This window comes from Rattus norvegicus, chromosome 2 (assembly GCF_036323735.1).
Source record: "Rattus norvegicus strain BN/NHsdMcwi chromosome 2, GRCr8, whole genome shotgun sequence".
Classification (NCBI taxonomy): domain Eukaryota; kingdom Metazoa; phylum Chordata; class Mammalia; order Rodentia; family Muridae; genus Rattus; species Rattus norvegicus.
This window is the reverse complement of record NC_086020.1, coordinates 234,528,674-234,548,583: the sequence shown is the minus strand read 5'-3', so window position 1 is coordinate 234,548,583 and position 19,910 is coordinate 234,528,674. Positions and strand designations below refer to the sequence as shown.

The window sequence follows — 19,910 nt, the reverse complement described above, 5'->3', positions numbered from 1 at the left end:
CTTGACGGTGTATAACCTGATGCATCATTAAACTTCTATAACTGCGTTTGAATGTCTTTGAGTATATCTGACATTTTTATCCACAAAAAGCACTTCATTTCCTTTGGTGACTTTAGATTTTTGTTACATATTCTGTTAGAAGTACTTAGGAACCCAGGTGAGCCCCCGAGTGGCTAAATGTGAAGGCTCAAGACATTCCTGTGTGCATTGCTGAAGATTTTACAGATGCTGAATATAAATGTCTTTAAATTGGTGTAATAGTACACCTTTGAATAATTAATGTGGCCTTTTGGAGCTTTATATTTTATAAACTTGAATTTTTTAAAACTTTTGTGCTCTGCAATAGCACTTGACTTAAAAAAACAAATAGTGGCCAGATGTGCTGTGCTTTTAATCCCAATACCCTGGAGGCAGAGGCAGGCAGCTTGGTGAATTTGAGACCAACTTAGTCCATATGGGGAGTTCTAGGCCAACAGTGAGAGACTGTTTCTCAAAAACCCAACACCAGAAAACCTACCGTGTATATTTGTACAAACACACATATATTCTATAAAATTCTGTTTCAAAACTAATTTACTGTTTATCTTTATACTTTAGTAACTTTTTTGTTAACTGGGACACTAACATAGCCTAGGGCTGCAGGGTCAAAATTATTAATATAACTTTTTCACCTCTACATCTTGGCTTCAAGGGAAATGACACATAGTGCTGTCATCTCATGTCCTGAGTGTCTTGTGACCTGTCTGAGGCTGTTTGGTAGCTTTTTATTTTTTATTACTAGGATATAGCTAATGTGTAGCTATTAAAATTTAAATTAGTGGAATTTAATGAAAGTATTAAGTGGCCACATCTGGCCAGTGGCAGTTATATTGGCTAGCATCAACTTTGCTTATTGTACAATATTTTATCATAGAAATTTTATAGAACTGTTCTAGAAAAGAATTGATTTATTTCAATATTGTCAATTTAGATGAGACAAAAAGGCCCTTATAGGTTATATTTCTGCTTACATTTGAAGTAATCTATTAGTATTACTTGAAAATAAGTTTTTCAGTTTAAAAATGCTTTCCTAAGCCAGATAGTGGTAGCACACACCTTTAATGCCAGTACTCAGGAGGAAGAGACAGGCTGATCTTTGTGAGTCTAAGGCCAGCCTGGTCTACAGAGCTACTCTTGGGACAGCTATTGCTACACTGAAACCCTGTTCAAAAATAAAACACAACACACAAAAAATGCTTTCCCAGACTGGGTCCTTATGTTATTTACAGTCCAGCTGAGAAGTGTCGGTGTTCACAGTTGGTTGATTTTTTTGTTTTGTTTTGTTTTGTTTTGCTTTGCTTTGTTTTGTTTTTGTTTTCTCAAGATGGGTCTTCTCTGTGTAGCCCTTGCCTGGAACTCTAAAGATAGACCAGACTGGCCTTGAACTCAGAGATCAGCCTGCCTCTGTCTCCTGAGCACTGAGACTAAAGGAACCTGAATATTATATAAATGTTAATATAATACTTTCAGATGAGAAGTAGATAATAGATATATCTGAGGTTTAGTATATTAAGATATAAACTCATGGATTCTTTTGTTTCGGAAAATAATATGGGTTGTATAGAAAAATAGTATGACTCTGAAGTCATTTTGTAGCATTTTGTTAAGGGAATCGTGGTGCTAGATTCTTTGAGGAATTACAGCATTCATCTCAGGTATGGAAAACATCAGGTAATTAGTAATCATCTGTTTAGTGATTTTTCATATTGCTCTCTTAAAACAAGTCTTAGAAATTGTGTAATTGTGTATTTTGAGTATTTTTCCTATCACAGAGATTAAAGTGAAGCATTTCTGGTGGCAGCCTCAAATGTCATCTTGGGAAGTAGAACAGCCATATTTGTATCATCAGGATTCTCTGAAATCATGTATTTGTTTTTTTTTTTTTTTGCTAATACCAGTTTGTTGACTTGTAAAATTACTTTTAAAAGATACTGTTAATTTTTTTTTGTTTAATTTGCTAGTTATATTTTTTTAATGCTTTTTAAAAGTCTTATTTTGGGGTTGAAGAGATGGCTCAGTGGTAAGAACACTTGTTCTTGCAGAGGACCTGGGTTTGGTTCCTAGCACCACCATGGTATTTCACAACCATCTATACCTCCAGTTCCAGGGGATTCAAGGCACCAGCCAGTAATGTGATGTACAGACATGGATGCAGGAAAATATACACAAAATAAAATGAATAAATTAAAAAAAAAGAAAACCTCATACACCAGAAAAATAAAATCTCTTATTTCTAAGGATTATAGTGATTGTATGTATGTGTATGATATTTTGGGTTTTGGTGGTTTTTTTTTTAATAGTAAATATGAGGAAATTGAACCAATCTCAAATTTTTTCTTTCTGACCGGTTTCCCCACATTTTAACATAAGAGACTGACTTTGGGTCTATTTGAGCATATGCTGACCTTGGGTGATTTGTTTGTTTGTCTTTAATAGAGATTGTACCCAGTCTTACACATTCTGGAAATAATCTAATAGTGAGCTACTTACCATCTTCTGAGAATGATTTTTATAAGCAAAGTACATGTGTTTAAGACGACTCTGTCCTCAGTATCCCACACTGAAAAACTATATGAAAAACTATAAAGGGTTATCACTTTAAGAAAAATTTAAAGAGGGGTAAAGACAGGAATAGAAAATTAAGCTTTTGTTTTCCTGTATGTTTATCTTGTTGGTGTGTCTCTGTTGTGTCTGTGTGTGTCTGTGTGTGTCTCTGTTGTGTCTGTATATGTCTGTGTGCGTCTGTGTGCGTCTGTCTGTGATATACTTATAAGGCTCCTCTGCAGGGAGTCTCTGGTTTAATTGTAGTAGTTGAGCTAAGAAAGAATACCAGTTTACAGTCCAGTTCTTTATCCAAGTAGAAGCTTTGGTTGGTTGGTTTCTTAGTTCTTAACTAAATTAAAATTAATGAGCTAATACTAATACTGGTATAGAGAGACTATAATTAGCTAATATTGATACTAGTGTGTAGTAGAGGGAACAGATGATTTTTTAATACAGTATATGCAAATGTCTAGAAAAATCCTATCTATAATGAAGAAAGATATATTTAAATGGAAGCTGTCTATTCTTTATAGATTTTTTTACTATAGAAATAATTGAAACAGCAAATGCTGGATTCATTAAAATGTTTCTAAGCCAGAATTTCATAGTTGGCTATTTGAATATTAGCATTTTATCTGAGTATGGTTGCAGCAGCTGTTTCTTTCTATATGAGCAAGAGTACAATTCACTTACTTAGTAATTTAGAATACATGCTGTCTACCTTTGCACTCAGATATGAACAAATGAAATGAATGTCATAAAATTAAAGTAGACCCATTATCATTTCAGTTGTCCAGAGAAACGGCTGCTGTTCTCCAGAGGTGTGTCCTTAGGACTGCTGTTCTCCAGAGTGTGTCCTTAGGACTGCTGTTCTCCAGAGGTGTGTCCTTAGGACTGCTGTTCTCCAGAGTGTGTCCTTAGGACTGCTGTTCTCCAGAGTGTGTCCTTAGGACTGCTGTTTTCCAGAGTGTGTCCTTAGGACTGCTGTTCTCCAGAGTGTGTCCTTAGGACTGCTGTTCTCCAGAGTGTGTCCTTAGGACTGCTGTTCTCCAGAGTGTGTCCTTAGGACTGCTGTTCTCCAGAGTGTGTCCTTAGGACTGCTGTTCTCCAGAGGTGTCCTTAGGACTTGCATCTGGGTGACTCACTTGCCAGGCAATGCCAACTAAACACCAAGTAAAGGTTTTTTATTCAGGACTTTTATTTATATAAAAAGAGCAATTAAGGGCTCACATTGTTAAAATAAAATACATATCTAAATGAGTCATAAAGCACACCACTTATGGCTCAGAAGACTGATCTAAATCAACCCTATTATTTAATAACTAATGTGTGATGCCCATATAGTATAGAGCTAAAATCAGAGCCCATAGGCAGTTCATCAGCTGAGGGTAAATTTAATGGATGCCTTATGCCTCAGTGACTGAGGAACTGGGTAAGTGCTTAGAAAATCAGGGAGTTGCAGCCACTCTTGAACTGTGGTCTTGAACATCTTACTGCTTTTCAAGACTTAACACAAACAAGATGTGTTGGTAGAACTATGTTTATCATCATAGTGATTAGTGGTTATCAAATCAAATATTCGCTAGGCACAGAGGCTCACACCTATAATTCCTGCATTTGGGAGGCTGAGGTGGGAGGGTTGCTTTGAGCTTCAGATCGGTTAAGGCACTATAGTAAAACCCTTTCTCAAAGAAAAAAACAAATCTAAATACTGTATAGTACTTACCATCGCCAGGTATGCTATGTTAAGAACTGTGATCTGTTGAAAGAAACATTTGGACCTGGCCATTAACCATTGGAAAAACTGCATTGCTCATCAATAATGCTTGTTGTGCTTGATCATCACTAAGCTCGTTAACCACACCTGAATTAAGGCTTAGTGTGACTGGGAGAATGACTTTTTAAATTTAAAGTTAAATTTCGTAGACAGACGTGATTAACACTACTGACCTAGACGATGGCATTCTAGATTCTAAGTTCACTTACTGAGACAATCATGAGAAGCTATTGGTTAAGATTTAAACGACAGGTTGGAAGGATGACTTAAGTGGTTGAGAGCACTTGCTGCTCTGGCAGAGGCTGTAAGTGGTGTCCTGAGTGTCACCATCAGGTGGCTCACACTGCCTACGGCTCTAGTTTCTGAGGATCTGTTGCTGTTTTCTCACTTCCATGGACACTGCACACACGTACTCATAAATTTAAAACATTTCTGTTAGGTATCTGAGGAGCAGTAAGTTAAGGGGGATGGGATAATGAAAACCAAGTACGTGAAAGCAGGAAATGAAAAAGGGAGGGCTGTATGTTTTTCTTTCTTTGAGGCAAACAACAACAAAATTATAAGGAATATATATGTTTAAAGAACAACTGTGCTTTATTTTATGTTCTACGTACTCTGCTTGGTAGACATCTTACCACTGCTCCTCCCTCTGGGATGACAGCTTATGTTGAGCAGCTACAAAGAAAGGCAATTGATAACTCAGCAGCATGGCCTTCGTGTGTGTGTGTGTGGGGGGGGTGTTGGTTCTTTTAGTTTCCACTGGATGGGGATATATTCAGTAATTACTGGTTTTGTACTTCAAATTTTGTTTAATTGTTTTTACAATTTGAAATATTTTGTTCTTAGGAATAATAGCTATGTCCTTCTAAGGATCCATATATCTTTTTAAAAGTAAGGCTGGGTATGGTGGTATATGCCTTTAATCCCAGCTCTTGGGAGGTGGATTTCTGTTGGCCAGCCTGGTCTACAGAACAAATTCCAGAACAGAGCAGAGAAACCATGCCCTGAAAAAAACAAAAATTAAAAACAAAAAAAATCTTGAATTAGAAAGTCTGGCTTATGATCCAGTGTTACTGTGTAAAAATTGATTTATTATAGATAAATTTGACATTAAAATGTCTATGGGAGAACATTTATCTGATCATCTTACCTAAAAATAAAATGACAATTACTTTCATGTAGTACTATAAAATCTATGGCATGTAAATTTTCATGATTTTTATCACTTATTAATAGCTATCTTAATTACCACTTACTGTACACCTTTTATGTATCATGCATATGTTGATTTTAATTTACAATAAAAGTAAAAGGTATTTGTTAATCTCTGTTACTGATTTTTTTATGAGCTGAGTGATACCTCACTTGTTAAAGGCTAGGCTCATGACCAAAAATACAAAAATAATTATATAACACTTCTATTTTTCTTCTCCCTTGTTAGTTTGCTATACAGATTAAATGAAATGTAGCATTGATCTTAATGAACACTATTGTTGCTATCTTACTTTTTTATTGCTGTGTAAAGACACCATGATCAAGGCTACTGTTAGAAGGAAAAGAGCTTGTTAGGGGCCCTACAGTTTTAGAGAGGGAGGTCATGACCATCATGGTGGTAATGGTAGGGGGGGGCACATTTGCAGGCAGTCATGGCACTGCAATAGTAACTGAGGGCTTATATCCTGACCCACAAACATGAGGAAAGCTAGCTGGCAATTGCACAGACTTTTGAAACTACAGAGCCCACCCCAGCTGACACCACCTTCGACAAGGCCACACCTTCCAATCTTTCCCAAATAGTTCCACTAACTGTAGACCAGTCGTTCAAATATATGAGCCTATGGGGGTTATTCTTACTTAAACCACCACACTAGACCAACAGTCCTCATCCATACAGAACTGCTGAATAATTCTTTTTAAAATCAGTAGTTATCATTTAGTTGATGATATGGCAGTTACTTTCCTGTAATACTATAAAACCTAAGGATTAGGACTTTTATGTATCATGCATATGTTGATTTTAATTTACTATAAAAGTAGAGGTGTTTATTAATTTCTGTTACTGATTTTTATAATGAGGCACAGAGAGTTATGTGTCCATATTACATGATAAGTTAGCCCAATTGTAATATAGAAATAGTTCTGTGTAAACCTAAGATAGAACTCTTTGTTTTGTTATTTTATATTTTAAATGATAATGGGAGTTTGCATATTTTGTAGTGTTTCTACCATCTCAGTGTGATTTGTAGAGTTCTGGAAAACAAGGAACATTAGTGTATAGGCCCATGGCATTTGAGGAAAAATGTCAGTTTAACTTGCTGTCATTTTACAGTCAGCAGCATGGGACCTGGAGAGGTCCAGTAATTTGTCCACTGCGCTTGTTTCATTTTTACATAACAATATTTGACATAATTTAGAAGGTGAATATTTATTTGGCTAACTTCTGAAACTTATTGGCTAAGATGTGTCAGATGACACTTGCAGGGGTATGTAACAGAATAAACTGCTGGCCTCGTAGTTAGGAAATGGAAGAAAACTAAGATCCTGAGTGCCCAGTAGGGCATGCTGTCAGTTACCAAAAGACCTTTCTGCTAGGCACATCTGCCTTTGACATTTTTGACAGATACTTAGGCAAACCATATCACCACCGTAGCCAAGAACACTAGCATTAGAATATATTTTATTTTATTTTAGATTTGTGTATAGTAGTGTTTTGCTTGCATGTATGTTTGTATGAGGGTACCAGGTACCCTGAACCTGGAGTTACAGAGAGCTGTGAAGCTACCATGTGGGTTTTAGAAACTGCACCCAGGTCCTCTGGAGGAACAGCCAGATCTCTTAACTGTTGAGCCATCTGTCCAGCCCCAACACCTTGATTTTATTAATATGGAGAAAATATTACTGTCCATAGTAAGTTACTGAAAGAATTGAAAACGGTTTACTTTTTAGAATGCTTTATATATAATTGGTAAGCAGCAAACCATATATGTTTAAATATGTAGCTAGACTTTGATATACTTTCATGCTTGTGAAATTATCACTGTAATCAATATAAGGAAAATGCCTTTACTGTAAAGAATTTTTGTGTAATCATTTGTAATCCTATGTTCTTGCTATTATTTTCTATCTCTCAGCTTCTGGCAACTCCTTTCTGCTTTCTGTCTCTATCCATTCTTTGTATTTTCTAGAATTTTTCCTGTGGGGAAAAAATTCAATGTAGTATGTATTGCTAGGGGCCTAGAATTCATTTGCAACTACTGATTTTAAGAATATACCATGTTGGGCTGGAGAGATGGCTCACTGATTATGAGCACTGACTGTTCTTCCAGAGGTCCTGAGTTCAATTCCCAGCAACCACATGGTGGCTCACAACTATCTGTAATGTGGATCCGATGCCCTCTTCTGGTGTGTCTGAAGACAGCCACAGTGTACCCACATACATGAAATAAAATAATCTTAAAAAAAAAAGGAATATACCATGTTCTTGAATGTATTAATTATTTTTTTGTTGTGTAAGGTTTTCCTGTGTGGATTGTGCTGGAATTCATTTATCTCACTGTTAGTAGGCAGTATAATTATTGGTAGATTTGGGATGTTAATACAAGCTTTGTATGTGTAGTTTATTGTGATAAAATCAGAGTGACACTGTTTTCAGTATTTAGGGAAATATGTGTTTAAAGCATTTAGCAGCAATATAGTTCTTAATGCATTTATACCTACATTATAAATCTTCATTTTTATATTATGATTATATAAGTTGGTTATAATATTTTTCCTGCTACAGATTATGACATGACCAACATCTTTTGTGTTTTACATATATTCTTTCTCTTCCTAGCTGTGTGTGAAAACAACAAGCGCGTGCGCGTGCACACACACACACACACACACACACACACACACACACACACACACACACTCTGAACTCAGGACCTTTATGTCAATCTGATATGTAAGTGCTGTACTGCTGAGCCAACTTCTCAGTCCTATATGTTTTCATTTTCAGTTTATTACATATCTAGATGGAATTGCAGGTTCTATTAAGCTAAATACTGTCAAGTTATTCTCATAATTACTGCCAAACTGCTCTCTATACTGTAGTTTCTTTTTTACAAGGTTATACTTTAAAGAATTCCAATTATTTGGGTGAAAGGACATGGTGTTAATTGTATCTTCCTGATTATTACAGAGAATTCTTTTTTCATTCACTTAGTGCCTGTTTTGGATTATTTTTGAGTTATGAGGTTATATTTTCCTAGCCAAAATATGAAGGGAAAGCAATTTTTAATCTTACATTCATGTCAGAACAGTAGATAATGACAAAAGTAATCTGTGATTTAAAGTGTGTCTATCATTGTTACTGCACTTCTCTTTGGTGTTAACCTTACTAATGCTCAGTGGCTTATTGGATATTGGATATAATATTTATTCTGCCCTCTTCCCTAGTGTGTTGTGTGTTTTCTCATGTGTGCTGGAGACTGAGTCAAAGGTTGTGTTCGTGCTAGGTAAATAGTCTACCACAGAGCTGCATTAGCCGTGATTTTCGGTTCCCACCCCACACTTATATTCTGTACATACAGTGGTGAACTACTGGTTATTCTCTAGTTTGGTTTGTGTGGTGGAACCTGTTAAACCTGTACTTCTTGTCTGTTTGAATAGGAATAAGGAACTAGTTGTGGGCATTAGAGGTTCTCTATAGGTCTTTATGTTCAGGTTTGCCTGCCATGGACTGTGTCATATTTGAAACTTTATGCTGTCTAATGATACAGTATATCATAGCTTATATGCGACTTTTGATTACTGCTTAATGATACAGTATATCATAGCTTATGTGCGACTTTTCTTTTGATTGCTGCTTATGGAAAAGTTGATAGGCTAGTGTGATTCCTTTTCTTTCTTGTTACTTCTAAGTATGTTAATTTTATGTAACCGTTTCTCCATTTAAGCAATACCTACAATCATTGTCTGTATTCAAAGTATCATTCTGAGTATTGATTGTATAATAATTAGCAACATATTTAATAGTAATCAGTATATTTTCTCATGAAGATTAAAATATGACAGATGGTTGTCGAGTAATTAAATAATTAGGCAAGGATAGTAGGACTTGAAGGCAACCGTGGCTCACACTTTTAAGAGCTGCTTGAAGGTAGTGAAGGGGGAAAATAAGCATGCAGTCCAAATTGCCACTAAAGAAAAAAAATTGATTTCTGGTTTCAAATCACTGTAATGCAAGTTTTTTAACAAAATGAGAAATGATATTGGAAATATACATACCATTCTAAGAATGTCACTGAGAATAAAAATTGTATAGGTTTATATAAACATTTAACTGAGTGTAAACATTATGTTGAGACTTAAATTTATGATTTATTAGGCTGTATTTTTTTCCTTAAGTGGATGTATAAAAATTAACCTAGGTCTTAAATTGAACAGTGACACATCTTAGGAAACATTTTCTTTGCACATTACTCCTTTGCTATAAGAATGTATAAAGAGTTCTTGCAGAGGGAGTAAAAAGTGGATAATGTAGTATCTGGCTATTGATTGGATATTGGAGCTCAAAGGAAAGGAAGTATTAAAAACTGATTCTAAAGATTGACAATGGATTGAGGATTTTGCCATCGTTAGCAGAAATGAGATTGGGAAAGAGTGTTGAGGTGTTTATTTTGAGGATTGCTTAGTTAAAAATCCATAAAACAGCTTATGTAGTGAAGAGTATGTAGGCAGCTAGAAACGAGAAACTAATTCTACGAATCAGGATGGTGTAATGTACTCTAGGAATTCATTGGATAGTATTGAACCGTGCTGTTAGATAAGTTAGCCAGAGTGTATAAACGTCATATAATTAGGAACAGTTTGCCTGAAGATGAGCTAATGAAAGAACACTTCCTTAGAAGTGGCCTGAGATTAAGTTCTCAAAATTCTAACAATCCTAAAATATTAGAAAACCCTTGTCTTAGTCAGTGTTCTATTGCTGTGAGGAGACGCAGTGACCAAGGCAACTCTTATAAAAGAAAGCATTTAATTGTAGGCTTGCCTATAGTTTCAGAGGCCTACTCTATTACCATGGTGAAGGCATGGAGACATTTATGACACTGAAGAAGTAGCTGTTCATTTTTCTGTTATAGTAGTATTAAAATTCCTTTTCTCAAATTAAATGGTGATAGTTCCATTGAGGTTCCACAAAGAATAACTAGTTAAAATTAAAGAGACTACTTAGAACCTGGATCAACCATAGCTTCACTCTCATAGGACCTTTTTCTACATGCAAACATCCTGTGATTCTGAAAGAACATTAGGTGTTTGTTCTGCTGACCTGAGCTGAGTTCGCTGATGCAGCTGTAGTCAGCTGGTAGCAAGCTGGGAGGTCACTATGGGTTCAATGTCTGGCATCTCAGTTATAATCGTTGGGACGACTGGGATACTTTGCTCTTACTTAAGTGGACTCTGCACAGGTCCATGTGTCACCTCCCATTTTCCAGGGCTCCCTGTTCTTGCTAGCAGAAGAGCCTAGGTTTTATGTAACATTTAATAATCACAATTTTGATCATAAACAGCTTTGCCTCTTCTTAAGGCCAACCTTGAGATTTTCCTGAAATTTTGCTGGGAGAAACAATTCTACCACATCCCTTTAGAAAGATTAAGTCAAAGGCTAGCCCAGAGACAGAATGAAAGGAAGGAGGGTAATTCAGTGCCATTTGTATTAGTGTACTATGCACTCATGACTTCTCTGTGTTTTTCTTAACATAACTCTATCATTTTGTTGCCAAATTCTTCCCTGAATTTTCATTTAATCATAGTAATAGTTAGAGACTTAAGTTGGTAGATGAGGTATTCCTGTGTTTTCCTGTAGTCAAATCAGTATTTATGATGCTGAAGAAAAGAAACTATCTAAATTATTTGGGTGGAAGGATGTAAATTAATACATCTGCTATGCCAGTCAATAGGAATATTGAAAGTAGAAGCAGCATCTGATGCAGATGTGCCTCTGAATACATAAAGCTAGCTGAAGGACTGTAAGTGGACATTGTCTTTATTGCAGCACTCTTCACAGTAGCCAATTTGTGCAGTCAGCATAGATGTTTGTAAGCAGATAAATGGATAAAGAAAATACATTATATATATTAGGGTTTTACCCAGGCTGCAAAGAAGAATTATATTATTTGCAAGAAAGTGGATAGAAGAGATTCACATGTTAAATGAAATAAGGCATACTCAGAAAGACAAATCTTGTATTTTCTCTCATAATACGGAATCTAGATAAAAGAAGCACATATGCACACATGCGTACCAAATGCATAAGACATGAAAACAGAGAAGGGACTGTTTAGAAGACTAAGGGGATAGATGCCAAGGGTAGACAGTATAGGGGTTGAGTACCAGACTAAGTAGTGTATCTAGAACTCAGCCTTTTTCTGCTCTGTCATTCATGGTGAATTGGCCTTTGTCCTGTTTGTACTTCATTGTTACAAATGGTTGCTACATTTTCAGGACTTGAGTCTGTATTCTAGGCAAAAGAAAAAAAGAACAGTGGACACAACCCCCAACAAGGGGTTGTTTCTGTTTTACAAGAATTATCAGTGTGGCTGTTTGTAGGTGCAAGAAAGGTTAGTGAAGTGAGAATCTTATCTGTACACTTGGGTGCATCTAACCAAAATGAGTATTGTCTTAGTAAAGATAATGTTATGAAGGAACCCAGTACCCAGCACTGTCTGCTTTGTTCAGTGCCGTGTGCCAGGAAAGGCATGGTTGCTGTGAGAGCACTTGTCTTAGTCCTGGGTGTAGCCTGAGAAACAGTATGTTGCAGACATTGAAGCTTTAGTGTGATTAGAATAGTAGAGCTTGTACATGAACATGAGCATCACTCTCTTCATTGTGTTACATTCTAACTTGGGCTTCTGTTAAATAACCACGTAGCCTGCATTCCTGGAAAGGTTTTGAAGCTGGTTCTTAATGTGTTTCTTCTTAAATAAATTGAACACTGGAAAAAAAGAGGAGTATCGATTTTTATCTTTATATGTTCACTACTGAGTACTGTTTTTTCTAAGTAGTTAAAAACTAAACAATAGGAAACCCAAACCCCTGTTTTTATATTAGCAAACTGGGAAGAGAGAAGGTGGTGAGATACCATGTTTGTTTGATAGCTTCTAATGGGGCTACCATGGATGTTGGATTGGTAGTTGAGTTCGTACTTCTGAAGTATAAAAGGATGGGTTAGGGTGAAATAAAGAGAGGTGTTCTGTGTTTGCAGTGTCCCTGATTAGAAGTTGTAATGTAAATCAGTTAGGTTAAGGCTTAGTTCAAATATAGTAAACGAGTATTCCAAAGGGCCAGTCCTTAAACAAGGTATAGAAGAAAAGAGCACTGAAGTCAGAAAACCAGTGTGTGATGAACCCAGCCAGGATTTCTTGAAACTCCAGTCTAGGGGATTAGACCAAATGACCTTTTATCAAATTTTTGGAGCCAAAACAGTATGTAAGTCATGGTGCTCAGTGTTTTCGTGGGTATTCTAACTTTTCTTGGCATCTGTGAAGTCAGACTGTTTTATATTTCTGAAATACAGAAAATGTAATAGCCTTTTCACTTCTCTGGGAACTTTGCCAGTGGGGAGTAAACATCCTTTCCTGTCTCCTCTTAAATGAAGTACTTGGTCACAACTGACAGTCTTAGTCTTCATTTTGATTTTCAAATCTGGTCCTTTTCTTTTTTTTTCAATGTTTTCTTAACTATATTGTGAATTTGTTGAAGTATAGTAAATTGAAACTGACAATTAGGCTAAAACTAGAACTTTTTTTGTTTTATAAACTATATATTTGGTAAATAGCTTTAAAAGAAACCTAGCACACTTTTTCATTTGAAATACCTTGCTGGCATATGTTATGGCTTACTTAAGGAAGAATCTATAGTTTCATCTCTTACAATAGAGATGTGTTGAATATAAAAAGCTTAAATAGCAAATACCTGGTATTATAAACTTAAATTTGTCAGAATTGAAATAAAGTGAATGTAGCTTTTGGTTTCTTCTAAATATTGTTCTTATTAGGCAGACTAAAAGAATAGAAAAGATTATTTCCAAAGAATATGTAAAATTTGGATGAACAGACTAAAAATACCTGTTACTATTTTGACCCAGAGATAATTATGACTATTTTAATATCTCTTTCTCTTATGTTAAACATAACATTTGAACTAAAACTGTGTATACTTAGCAATATATACTGTTGTGAGTGGGTTAATGAAAGCTATAAATAAGAGAAGTTTGTTTATTCTGTAAGTTTTTGTTATAACAAGTAGTATCCTGATTGTTTTTTTACTGATGAAGATAAATTCTTTTATAGCTGTGAGTTTTTAGCTATCAATAATTACTACTTATTTTCTTCTGTTATATTTCCACAATTAGAATTACTACATCAAAAGAAATTATAGGTCTCTATATTACTAACTTTCTATTAGTCTTAGAGCTGTTGTCTAGTCAGCAGTGTAAATTCTTAAAATCTTTGTCAAATGGACAAAACAATGGTGTAATCTTTGTCAAATGGGCAAAAAAGGTGTATTTGTTTTTGTCAAAGCAGCAGTTTTCTTTAATGAAAATAATTCACATACACTTTTTTATTTCTGTGTGAAGAATTTATTTTCCTTAGTTATCTGTCTGGTGCTATACTAATCATCTATTTCCAGTCTATTCCTTAACCTATTCACTTAAGTTTTTAAATTTATTTTGCTTCCTTTGTAACTTTTGCTTTGTCTATTATTCATTTAGTTGTTTTAATTGTTCTACCAATTGAAACCTCCTTACTTAAACTATCATTTCAGCTTCAATATTAGTCAATGGGATTGATAATAAAGAGCCTATTAAAACAGTTTTGGTCAATCATTTGGTAATGTTGGACTTAGATGAATAGATTTAAAAAAAAACGAGTCTTTGCAAAGCAAAATAAAATTAGAATGTATGTAAGCAGCAAAGTTAGATGATTTTTGACTAGAATAAAATGGCTAAGCATACAGTTTCATTGCTAAAAGGTAGGGAGTGTGGGCCTTTAGGTGTACTCAGTGATGGTGAATGATCTGCACAGCCACTTTAGCTGAATCTTTAAAGTTAGCTCATAGACTTGGTGTTTTCTCTCCTCATACTTTCAGAGCATATTAATGAATATCAAAGGGGCTTTGTAATTAGGAGTTGGATCCAACTTTGTTTTTGTTATTGTTTTTCAGTGTGGTGGAAGGAATCAAATTGAGGATCTAGAACATGCTAGACAACTTCTGCCCCTTTGTTTTTCCAGAAAAGGACTCACCATGTAACTCAGTCAGGCCGGTTAGTCTTAGTTTTTCTCTCTTTGCCTCCCAAGTTCTGGGATAATAGGCATATGCCACTACACTGCACTTTCTGTAGAAAGATGAAACAAGTATCAACTTTGGGAGGCAGCATGACATTTTTATAGAGTTAAAAATAGTTCTGAACTAGTGGATAAAAGCATGAAGCTAGTGATTAAGGTAGGTACAGTCAGTCAGTTCTCTCTGAACAGAAAATACTAAGGCAGAAGTTACGCTAAGGATTTTCTGCTGATTATGTACTATTTTTTGGATAGCTAATTTAGTTTATTCAGGTTAAGAGTGTTTCTTTCATTTCCTAGTAATAGTACCTGGAATTATAATTTATTTTGGGTTCGAGGTATAGTATCATAATTTAGCTTATTAAATACCTTATTTTGGTTATTGTAAATGCAAGAAAATGATTTTTTAAAATAAACTTTCAGTTTATTCTAACTACATTGTTTTAAAGGGGGAATGATAATGGGGTGGTGACACAGGCTGGGGTAGAAGTAGGAAGATCTCTATGAGGTCAGGCTACCTACAAAAGAGTTATAAGATAACCAGAGCTATACAGGGAGAGTAGGAGTGGGGGAGGGTATGATCTCTTTGGGGGGTAGAGTCTGGTGTCTGGGACATTTGTTTATCCTAAGCTGACTACATATGTACACTGCTTGTTCTTATCCTAAAGACAATTGACTCCTGACATAGAAAAAAATGGGAGTAAAAATACGGTTACTAAACAGTCAGCTCTATGTAAAGAAGAGAGAGCCAACCTGCTGTCAGTCACAGTTCATAGTTCATACTTGACTTTGCAATGCTGGAATACTTTTATCAGAAAGATAGAAGCTTTTATTCTTTGGGGAGGGTGAGGGGAGAGGACAAATTGTTTTTAAGTGACCAATCTTTTTTCTTTCTTTTTAGAAAAGTTTTATCTGCCAAATATAAGCCTGCCCTCAAACCCCTCTTAGTCTTTGGAGTGATCAGATAACAAAAGGGATAATTATTTAAACAAGATCCCTAGTACAACACACAGGAGAGTCATTTAACTCCTAGGGGAGAACATAGGCAGGAAATTCTTTCCCAGGAAGGTTGTCGTGAACTTTGAAACAAAAAGTTACCCAGGCCAAGAAGGAACTTGGAAGAAATAGTTGAATGCAGAGAGGTGGCATATCCCAAAGGGATGACGTGCATGGTGAGGGCCAAGAAAAATGGTCTCTCAAAGTAATTTCCCATAACTTGTTAATGTTGGAGTTTGGAAAATAATTTGAAAAGAAATAAGAGTTGAAGTTATAATAATAAGCAAGGGCCTTCAAAGAATCAACCTCAAATATGTGATATGTTTTTATCTTTATTTTAACAGCCATTAAAGTTATAAATGTTATATTTTTGTTCAATTTATATTGTTACTGTATACCTTGACTAAGTTTTTAAAACACAAATATTAAGATAATTGGACCTTACAATTTACTAAACAGAACTATTGGACATATTTTTGGGGGGGGGAGGGACTGCAAAGAATGAGGGAAGAAATTACTGTAATGATAAGGGTACAGTGAGCCCAGAAATTTTAAGAGACTTGTGACTTATTACATAATTATAATCCAAGAATATGTTAAAGTAATTTCTGTATTATCTGGGAAGCTTAAAAAATTGAAATAAAAATACCTAGTGGAGTTGGATTAATGTGAAGTCTTTTTTCATTAAAGTTTTTTTTTTTTTTGCCTCAGTCTACATAAGACTGTACAGTAGGAATTTCTTATTCCCTAGCAGTTGTCATGTGGCTGGTGCTTTCAATACCCAACCTAAGGTGAATTGAAAGCTAAAATGATGTGACTCACATTGAATGATAAATGTTGAAGGAATTGGAGATGTGGCAAGGTGGTAGAGTTCTTGGCTAGCATATGAAGCACCTTGAGTTTTATTGCCGGCACGCACAATGTGAGTGAGTGAGTGAATGAATGAATACTAAAAACAACAGTATTTTAGTCCAAGAAGAAGATCATCCTAATTACAATTAGATAAAAATAAGAAACTTAAAGTTAATATGCATATTCCAGGAATTAGCTTAGGAGTGATGCATGGAGTATAGAATAGATACTGTGTAGACATGGGTGTAAAGGTTTTCTGTTTTGTTTTTTTTGGTAGCATGTTTTGTTCTGACAGAATGCCAAGGAGATCTTAGCTTTAAGAATGTTAGAAACTAATAGAAGTCAGCTCCTTCATCTTTTATGTAAGATTCTACCTCTAGCTTATCTTTCCCCCAATTTTATATGCTACATATTGTTATTAGAGGTTAAAGATTGTATAAAATGTAATATACCAAAAATTTAAGTAGGATACACACACACACACACACACACACACACACAGAGAGAGAGAGAGAGAGAGAGAGAGAGAGAGAGAGAGATGTAAATATGCTGCACAGTGAAATATCTTCTTTTCCATCTCATCCACATACCCAGCTCTTCTCAAAGGGATCCACTATTTGATTGCCCTCATAATTTAAGAATATTCAAAGCAACACTGTTAAACTCATATCCATTATCATTAGTCTGATTAAATGAATAAAAAGGAGCTAAACTGTAACTTTGGCTGATTTACATGTAGTTTGAGTTTACTTAACTGATGCTCCATTTTAAAAAGAATAATTATATGGGGTCTATCTTAGTTTTTAAGACACAATTTAAAGATGTTTTCTGTTAATAATGTTTTGGTATTGGCAATTAACTCTGGTAAGATAGCATGAAAAAAATTAATATAAATTCTGATTATCATCTTCACAAGCCTAATACATATTGTAATATAAAAAGTGGTCAGAAAGGTACTTTGTTTTGCTAGTTTATTTTTATGTGATTTTTATAGAGAAGAACATTATTCACCTTTACAATTTAGTAGTGTTTTTATTAAGTGATTAATGAGTCAAAATTATGCTTGAAATTTCTCGTAGAATATCTTGAATTACCAAGTATTTCTGAAAGGCCACTAATACTGTTAGTTTGATTCCGTTGAAAAATAAATCGACTTATTAAAGATTAAATAATTGCCCAGAGTTTATAATTTGGGAGTGACAATTTAACCATCTTTACACAACCCTATGATGCCTTTGTATGTAGATGTGCTGGAACTTGGGTACTTAGCTAGATTTTTTTTTTTAAAGATACAGTCTTGCTGTATATCCTAAGCTGACCCTGAACTTTGCAATTCTTTTACCTCAGATTCCCTTTAGGATTCAAGATATGTATGGAGTATCCTGCCTTGCTCACTTTCAGTGGATTTATCAAATAATGTTACTCAGGAAGTAGATGGAATATTTGAACTTATGGTTCCATATGGTTTTAACACAGGGAAATAAGTAGTTTCCTATTAAGGAGAAAGTTAAATGTAATTCAGTTAATAAATAATTTCTTCAAGATATAAACACTTATTCTTAATGTTGCACATTTTCTTTTCTAGACTCCATTATTGTATACTTGTTTACTTAGTTTTCATTTACTTATTTATTTATTACAGGGAGATTCCCGACCTCTTCCATTTTCTGAGAATGTGAGTGCTGTTCAGAAATTAGACTTTTCAGATACAATAGTGCAACAGAAATTGGATGACGTCAAGGATCGAATAAAGAGAGAAATAAGGAAAGAACTGAAAATCAAAGAAGGAGCTGAAAACCTGAGGAAAGTTACAACAGATAAGAAAAATTTGGCTTATGTAGACAACATTTTGAAAAAGTCAAATAAAAAATTAGAAGAATTACATCACAAGCTACAAGAATTAAATGCACACATTGTTGTATCGGATCCAGAGGACTCTGCAGGTATTGTACTTTGCTGTTTCTGTGATTTATTAGCAGAATGTACATCCTTCCAGAGAATTCTGTTTTATGATGGTAGTTTTTAGCTGTTGTAAAAATACAGAGACCATTTTCTGTTATGGTTAAGGTCTTGTCTCTGTACTGTTCAGATTAGTGAGTTTACGGTTGTGAAAACTGAAGCATATACTTACTTAGAAGTAACTTTTTATCCTTAGCAAGTAGGAAGGACTTGGAGTTATTGTCTAGTATTCTTTTGTACTGAATCAACCATATGCTCTTATCCTTATTATGATCAGTAGTGAAGTGTGCCAGATGACTTTTAAAAGTAAACAATCATTCCATGAGGCCAGGAGGATGGCTTAGAGAGAGGAAGGGTGCTTGTTCCTCAGCCTGAGCACTGCACTGAAAACTTGAGACCTTTCAATTTCCAGGACCCACATAATGGAGGGACTGATTTTCTTCTGACTTCATTGGTCAGAAGTCTCAAATAAATTAGTGTAAAAGAAAGATGTGTTTTATAAAAATCTATAATAAAGATTTTTCAGCCTTGAATCAAACTTATCACTTTGGTTCTTCGTGCACCATGAACCTGAGCTAAGCACCTGAACTCTGAGGCACATTGCTTAATAAGAAGAACAAAAGTCAAAAACAAAAACAAAAACAAACAAACAAACAAGAAAAACCTCCCAAATCCCAAACATTACCTTTTACTTTTTTGTAAGTATAAATGTAGGAGGGAAATGTAACTCATGGTTTCAATATAAGACCTTTTGTTTTTCACAGTTTCGAGGAGGGGGCAGTTGTGTGTGGGGGTGGGGTGGGGGAGTTGAGACAGAATTTCTCTGTGTAACCCTGGCTGTCCTAGAACTTACTCTGTATCCAAGCTGGTATTAAAACCATAGTCTGTGCCTCCAGAGTGCTAAGATTAAAGGCATGTGCCATGCCTCCCCCAGCTTCATTTTTTTGTTAAAAGCCAACAGATATTAGACATTTTTTTTCAGTAGTACAAGAAATGAGGATAGGAAAACTGCCTGCCTCCTTCAGACTAAAGGAGATTCTAGCTAAAGGCAGCATGGTGCAGCTTTCCAAGACAATGTAAGTAAATTAAGTCTATAGTCCTTTCATTTGCAAATAAACAAAGGGAAAGTCACTTTTAAAAAGTAAAACACTAGTGTCAGAGACTTTAGACAAGCATGTCATTAGCTAGTTAGTAAGATATAGTAGATATAAAATTAACAGTCTAAAAAGTGTCAGAAAATAGAATATGTAGTATTCTTCATTTACTTAATTGCTATCTATATGCAGGACTCAGAACTCATATTTGGAGGTTCTGTATGTAGATTTCAACCATGTGCAAGAACTTAATCTTTAAAATACATAAATAATAGGAAAGAAGTCTTTGTTTCACAACTGAAACAGCCCCAAAGGTGT

At 35.0% G+C, this 19,910-nt stretch overlaps 1 protein-coding gene across 3 annotated transcripts in view; it reads left to right on the top strand.

Annotated features, from left to right (window-relative positions):
• Positions 1 to 19,910, top strand: part of Pkn2 (protein kinase N2) — a 105,369-nt gene that overhangs the window by 10,786 nt on the left and 74,673 nt on the right. For 2 of the 3 annotated variants that reach the window (NM_001105755.2, XM_063281277.1), the window contains exon 2: positions 18,182 to 18,482. In NM_001105755.2, coding sequence (NP_001099225.2) covers positions 18,182 to 18,482 — 301 coding nt within the window. Of the gene's footprint in view, positions 1 to 14,180; positions 14,673 to 18,181; positions 18,483 to 19,910 lie in introns of those variants that run through there. The other variant, XM_017590603.3, reaches the window with a different exon arrangement.